The sequence below is a fragment of the Musa acuminata genome, chromosome BXJ2-1 (assembly GCF_036884655.1).
Source record: "Musa acuminata AAA Group cultivar baxijiao chromosome BXJ2-1, Cavendish_Baxijiao_AAA, whole genome shotgun sequence".
NCBI classification, from domain to species: domain Eukaryota; kingdom Viridiplantae; phylum Streptophyta; class Magnoliopsida; order Zingiberales; family Musaceae; genus Musa; species Musa acuminata.
This window is the reverse complement of record NC_088338.1, coordinates 2,512,169-2,519,062: the sequence shown is the minus strand read 5'-3', so window position 1 is coordinate 2,519,062 and position 6,894 is coordinate 2,512,169. Positions and strand designations below refer to the sequence as shown.

At 37.6% G+C, this 6,894-nt stretch overlaps 1 protein-coding gene across 1 annotated transcript; it reads left to right on the top strand.

The window, feature by feature from the left end:
• The first annotated feature begins 1,000 nt into the window (after positions 1-1,000).
• On the top strand, positions 1,001-5,612 carry LOC135598410 (RING-H2 finger protein ATL58-like). Its single transcript, XM_065092161.1, has 3 exons — positions 1,001-1,438; positions 1,525-1,610; positions 4,987-5,612. The coding sequence occupies exons 1-3, from the start codon at positions 1,184-1,186 to the stop codon at positions 5,372-5,374; spliced, it is 729 nt and encodes a 242-aa protein (XP_064948233.1). The 5' UTR covers positions 1,001-1,183; the 3' UTR covers positions 5,375-5,612.
• The last annotated feature ends 1,282 nt before the right edge of the window (positions 5,613-6,894 follow it).

The window sequence follows — 6,894 nt, the reverse complement described above, 5'->3', positions numbered from 1 at the left end:
GGTGTATCTGACAGTATATCGTCCAGTGTCATCAAATAATATATAGAACAAAAATTATACAGCATCAGTAACTGCCTGATCCATACTGAACCGTAAGGTCGTGATGCCTCTTGACATTTACTAGTTTGCTTGTGCAGGTAGTTGTTCAACAGTAGCTCCATGCACCTTCTAAATATTTCTCTATAAATTGTGTGGTGGATAATTGTGAATGTTGGACCAGCTATTTCAACTGGTCTTTGTTTCATTTATGTTGGTATCCAATTTATTTATGCTACATTCAACAAGTGAACGTATCCATGCTTAACTAATTTGGATACTTAGACCAGAATTTCTATAATTTTTAAAATGACTTCAATCAATCATGAAGATATAAGCAGTGAAATTATTCTCAATCCTGCAATTAATTGATATTTTTCTTGTTATATTTCTTACGATAATTTTAGGTAGTAATAAATCTTTAGGACTAATCCTAAGTCATATAGCCAAGCTGTAATTTAAGTTGCAAGATGGCTATCTAATTTTCTTTTATGCATGTATTTGATTCCTAGGACATGCAATGGCCAACAGGTTTACTAGTAAATCAGTGGCTTGATCTTCTTATTATACATATAGTACGTATGTATGTACGAAATTTGATGTATATTAATCCATGCACATGTTAAAAGATTATTGAAAAGTTCTTCAATTACGGGATTCTTGAATGAGCTTTGTATTGTTTTTTATTATTAAAATAAAATATCATAAATTTATTCAGAAATATTATAATAAGTGAGCCAGTTATATCTGAGAAAAATATTTTTAGAAAATCATATTATATATATGTATTGTGTAAATTAAGCATTTTTATCCGCCTCCCTAATTCCACGAAATTGCATTGCTTGATGGGGCTCCAACCTATCGCTCTATAATGTAACCAAATCGCACGCGTACTTTCGCCGACGTGGCCTCAGAGGGTCCCACTCTTCACAGCATGCCCATCTGACCCCATACATGTTGCCTCCCCTCCTCGCATCAGATCCATCTCTTGCCCATCCCCACAAGCGACGCCTTCCGCCCCTTCCATGAATCTAAGGACTCGATTTTTCCCCCAACAAAGTCGACCACAAACCCTAATGCCTGCCTCCTCCTCTTTCTTGGGCTTTTCGAGGGCTTCATCTCTCAAAGATTTGGCTTCTGTTGGTGTATGAACTGTTCCTGGAGTTATTGCGTTTGGGGCTTCATCTTGGTGATGTCTTGTGGCTCCTCAGACCCACCCACATACTGTTCAGCTGCTTCCCCTGAGCTCAAGCTCTACCAGGCTTTCATCTTTTCCGTGCCAGTCTTCTTCACATTCATCCTGCTCCTCTTATTCTACTTGTCCTACTTGCGGCGGCGGCGAGCGCATTGGCAGTCCTTGAGGCTGAGAGCCTCCCAGCTGGGTAGAGGAGACGTGCCGAGAGTAAGTTCTTGTCTCGAGTATTGGACACCGAGGCATGTTACCTGTTGATGTCAGTCTTTGATTACCGTTTGTTTATCCCCATCCAGAGTTCAGAATCGGGCATAAAAAAAGAAGTCAGAGAGATGCTTCCGGTCGTCGTTTTCAAGGAGAGCTTTTTGATCAGAGAGACACAGTGAGTTGCTCTTATAATGAACTTTGTGACTTCCCCCAATGTTTTATAGTACTGATTGCATGTTTTTTCCCTTTACTTTTTAGTTATACTTATTGCATATTGCTGCAAGATTTCTTTGCTATATGTGGGATCTCATCTGAGTGTACATTTGAAATTCTTAACTTTTTGTTATAGTGACACCTATCGCCACTTCAATTTAGATTGTGCGAGTTAGGTGTAGTTGTATTTATTGATTCACTTTATGTTAATGGTTGTTGCTTAAATTTTTTATGTGCATTAGGTAACTTATTTTCTCAAAATCACACAGGTTCATATTTGGGCATGAATTAACTTGAATAGTTTCATAATATATTATTCACTACACCTGATTTATATCTTCTGAATGTATGGATTAAATGAAACGAGTTCTCACTGGAAACTTCTGTCCTGGCTTGCTTGGGCCTTATATGTCAACAGCAGGGATCTTTGAATGTAAAGTCAGGCTAATTTTTAGACACCCACTTTCTGCAATACCTATGCTGAAAATGAAGTACATTTATGTTTTATATGCATATGACATGAGGGAAAAATCATGAGCAATGGAACCAAAAGCCCTTAAGATGATTATTCTGCATTTGATGTGAAAAGGTTTATAATATTCATAGTACTCCAACATTTGTATTTCTGCCTTGTAAACGAAGTTAATTTTCAGTTTGAGTAGAACAACATGTTTATTTTACTTGGACAATTAACAATCAGATGGTCCTTCACTTGGTTGGCACGTCTTTACCTTACTAGAAATGCCAATTCTAACTTTATATGTTGCCACATTACTTCTACAATTATGCTATTTGACCTGTTTGTTACGACGGAACAGTTAGGGTGCAATAAGTTGTCTATGGAAAAATATTCACTATATTAATTGTCTATGGAAGTGAGATGTTGTGGTTGCCGAACTTGACTATTTTTCTATATGGACGACCTCTAAGCAGCATGGAGACATAGAGAAACTATTGCTAGGGCATGTCCAACAAGGCTCTTTCGATGCTCAAGTAAAGACCGGCCCGACATGGGAAAAGAGTATGTTATGTAGTCTAATGTTCATGGCTTACCTATAGAGGGGATATTTTTTATAGTGCACTAGCCATAAGCATATATGCTTAGAGAAGATCTATTGTGTCAAGTTTGGTTGAGAAAATATTCCCTGTCGCAACCAGCCATAACAAGGTTTGACTGATTTGGGTTTCATGTGTCATCTCATAGTTGGTGTAAAAATTCACTGTACCAATTGACATACTCCATGTGGTAGATGGAGAGTGTTATTCATGGATTCTTGACTAAATTTTGGCTGAGGGTAGTTTGCTAATTTTAATTTTGAGTTTTTGATGATTTTCTTAAATAGATTAGGAGTAGAATTTATTTAGATGATAGAGTTGGAGACTCATGTGACTATGAGTTGGAGGAGGATTAGGTTTCTGATCTGGAAAAAGGGGTGGTCTGCATCCATATTCCTCGTTGGACTGATAAATACCACTCGGTATGGTCCGGTTCGGGTAATATTTAGAACCATTCCTTGGTATACCTATCAAAATTTTATTCTACAAGTAGCATTTTAGCAGTCCTTCCCAACTTAAGTAAAACCATACTTTTGGGCCTTCTGTCTTATTGAGGATGTCATAGATAAGTAGGCACTCTATTGTGTAAAGTCTTTCAACAACACTATAAATTTTACACCGTTGATGATGCACTTCTTCAATCCTTCTAGGAGTGTACGATTGGTCAACTTGATTTGTCTGTTTGAACTCCTGTGCTTTGCATTGCTAAACTGAGTGTTGTTGTTGATTATGAGAACTTTTGGGACCCTCTCTTCAAATAATGATGTTTTTTCTATAAGAAGGCCTCGACCTGCGTCTCAGTATTGCTTACAAATGGTTCAACCTCGACCCATTGGCTATTAAATACTTGCATTGATTATGCTGGTATGAAGGGTCCGAGCAGGTCCACTCCCCACTGTGCCAAAGGTCAAGCACAGTTGGTAGGAGGTAACTCTACTGCCAACTAAATTGACATTGATGGTGTTTCTGCATGTAGGTCAATGTGTCCTTTAGTGTTGGCCAGTAATACATTTGTCGTAGCACTTTAGATGCTAAGATCTTCCCGCTGATATGTTCTATGTAGCACTTTAGGTCAATGTATCCCTGCTATATAACACTTTTTCTGCTTCAGAGGGTCCGAGGCATGTCAAATATGACTGGTTAATTAACTTCGACATAGTTGACTGTTAACTAGACTAAATCAAGCAAGCTTCCCTCTGTAATCACTGAGATGCAACCGGATCAAGAGTCAACACACTAGTTTTTTTGTGCTCCACGATCTTGTACATCCAGCAGGGCTTGACAGCGATATTCAGTACTTTGGGAAGATCAACGCTTGGGGTCGTCAATGTTTTCTTCAATATGTTGCCCCCAAAAGCCGGATATAATCGTGAAGTCAACTTGGATAATGCATCTACCTTCATATTCTCTTTCCCGAAGCACTTGGATAATGCATCTACCTTCATAGTCTCTTTCCCGAAGCACTTGGATGATACTAATGTTTGTTAATCCACTAGTTATCTCCTTTTACTTTCTGGAGATATTTCATCATGACCGGATCACCATAAATTTGGATGGCTTGCCAATTCAATTAGATTTTTCTACACCAAACTGGCTACGGGTCTCGATCCTGGTTTCTCTTGTCCGACCAATTGGTCTGGTCTGGATTTGATAACCATTATTTTTTGTTCTTTTATTTGGTGTTTGTTTTCTATGGTTTTTCTTGTTCTTTTCATATCTTTCCTTGTTTTTGTTTATAAGTGTGGGTTGACGTTCAGGGTTTGACCCAGCTACTCCTTGGTAGATCTCTGTTCATTATCTGGTCAAACATTTTCAGAATCTATCGATAATAGTAGAATTTTTCTATGTTCTACTTAAAACCAGTACGCATATAGGAAACATAAGCGAGAATATTATGAAATATAGGAAATATTTGGGGAAAGAAAATTTGTATTTTCTTATTCTGTTAGTATCTACTGATGTTACAGGACATTTTGAACAAGGTGGATAATGTCTGTTTCAAGTTGTAAATCGCAGGGGGTTATGTACAAAAGATCCTCAACTGTTTTCTCTTTTTTTAACAAACTTTTTTATGGACAGGTTTATGAATTTTAGATGTATTAACTAAATAATCAATGTTAGTGCTGCTTATACATTACCAATGTTAGTTTGTGCAATTGACAATGCCAAAAGATCCTTATACAAAAATTGTTTCCTATACTTTTACAAGGTCAATTAGGAGTATGGTGTTGTTTCCTCTGCAGATGGATAAATCGGTTCTATTAACATTTTTGTTTTCGTAGATGCTCTGTGTGCTTGGGGGACTACCAGTCAGATGAACGCCTCCAGAGGATACCCCCATGTGGGCACACGTTTCATGTCGATTGCATTGATCACTGGCTTGCAACCAACACAACTTGTCCTCTCTGCCGAGTCTCGCTTCTTCCAGCTACCAAATCCACTGCTAGCGACTTCTCAGATCATGCAGTTGAAGTTGAACAAGGGAGCTTAGAAGAACAATCATCAGAGAGGCCAACCAATTCGGGATTTGTTAACTCCCAAATTGAAGCAGCTGAGGAGCAGAGAGATGGTGCTGATGACCTCATCTGTGTTAGAAGAGAAGCTCAACAACTTCGGCATGATGAGGAAGGATCGGTGTCGAACGTCATCAAAGCTGATGGCAGTGTTTGAGGTAAGTCTTCAGTGTGTAAGTCCACTATGAAATGTATTTGAAATAATGGGGCATTTCCAAATGTATCAACCACCACAACTCCGAGCTTTGAGTAGTGAATTATGATGTTACAAATCATATTTGTCACGATTGAAACAAGTTATGTTCCTGGGCTATATCGGCATTGTAGTTACTTAACTTGACATTGTTTTTTATTTTCTTGGGCTGATTGTCGACGTAGATTATTTTTCTTGGCTACACTTGTTCAGAGTTTTTGTTTCCATCTCTGTCTCTACCGCAGAAGATCTCTATTGTAATATCGTTTTGTAAGCTACGTGGGGGTTGATTTTGTTAGGACGGATGGATTATACTTTTTATATGATCAATGTAGTGTTCATAAGATTCTAGTTTATTAATGTTTTGAATATAGTAAATTGTTTTTTGTATATTATACTATTGTAATATGTTCACTTGTTAACTACTGGTGGTGTCAGGGAATTATATATATATATATATATATATATATATATATATATATATATATATATATATATATATATATATATATATATATATATATATTCGTAACTGGTGAGATGTAAGACTATAGATGTTGAATAAATAATCTGAGAAAGATTTGAGGATATTTTTTGTCAAAAGTATTTCAGTGTTATCAATCACTAGTGGAATTTGTTAACTTCAAACAAGGAGGTTAATCGATGGTGGATTATATCAGAAAGTTTAAGAAATTAGTAATACCCTCGCTATTGTCCATCACTTTTGCCTTACAACGAGAACTCGATGCCTTGGCACCCTCCCTATCATCACTTGTTGACATGCTATATCCCTATAGAGGCGACTTTGGGCTCGCCCTCCTCTTTCCCTTTCTCTGCTATATTATCATCGTAACTTCTTTCTCATACTCAATTATCTATGAGATGATTTTGTGAAGCCTCATCATTCGTAACATCTTCCTTTCTCATTCCAACAGAGCTATCATGGGCGTCGCAAACGTCAACAATTTCTCATTACCCTTTGACTCTGAGTCAAGGCAATAGTCTCAATGAAAGCTAAGGAGGACAGTAACCACAAGATGAGGATGCTCGCGATGAGGCCTCACGACATGCCAAAGATGACAACCGACAACAAAAATAGTTAACGTTGAGGATAGAGGCTTCATGGATTGTAGGACTAGGGCTATGCACAGAGAAACTTCACGATAAGACGAAGGTAGCCACTATAGGGCGGAGACGATATGGGCGACGAGCAATGAGTGAGACGAGGGGTATTACGAGTATTGTAAGAAATATTGGGCACCAAATTGAAAAACTAAAAACTATGATACCTTTTTTTAAAATCAAAAAAGAGAATTTTTATTTCAGGAAAATTGTCCCACAATTTTTTGCTTGCTTATTTTGACCTTTGGTAACCATTTGAATATCTTAAAAGTGATTTCCCAGGGGACAAAAAAACCCCCACATTTGTGGATTTTGCAGGATCAAACTACCTTTTCTCATTTTGTTTAGAGAGAGCTCCTCCC

Coding starts and splice junctions, on each gene's coding strand:
- LOC135598410 (XM_065092161.1), top strand. CDS start 1,184: ATGAACTGTTCCTGGAGTTATTGCGTTTGGGGCTTCATCTTGGTGATG. Junction 1,439..1,524: donor GTAGAGGAGACGTGCCGAGA/GTAAGTTCTTGT, acceptor ATCCCCATCCAG/AGTTCAGAATCGGGCATAAA. Junction 1,611..4,986: donor TTTTTGATCAGAGAGACACA/GTGAGTTGCTCT, acceptor TTGTTTTCGTAG/ATGCTCTGTGTGCTTGGGGG.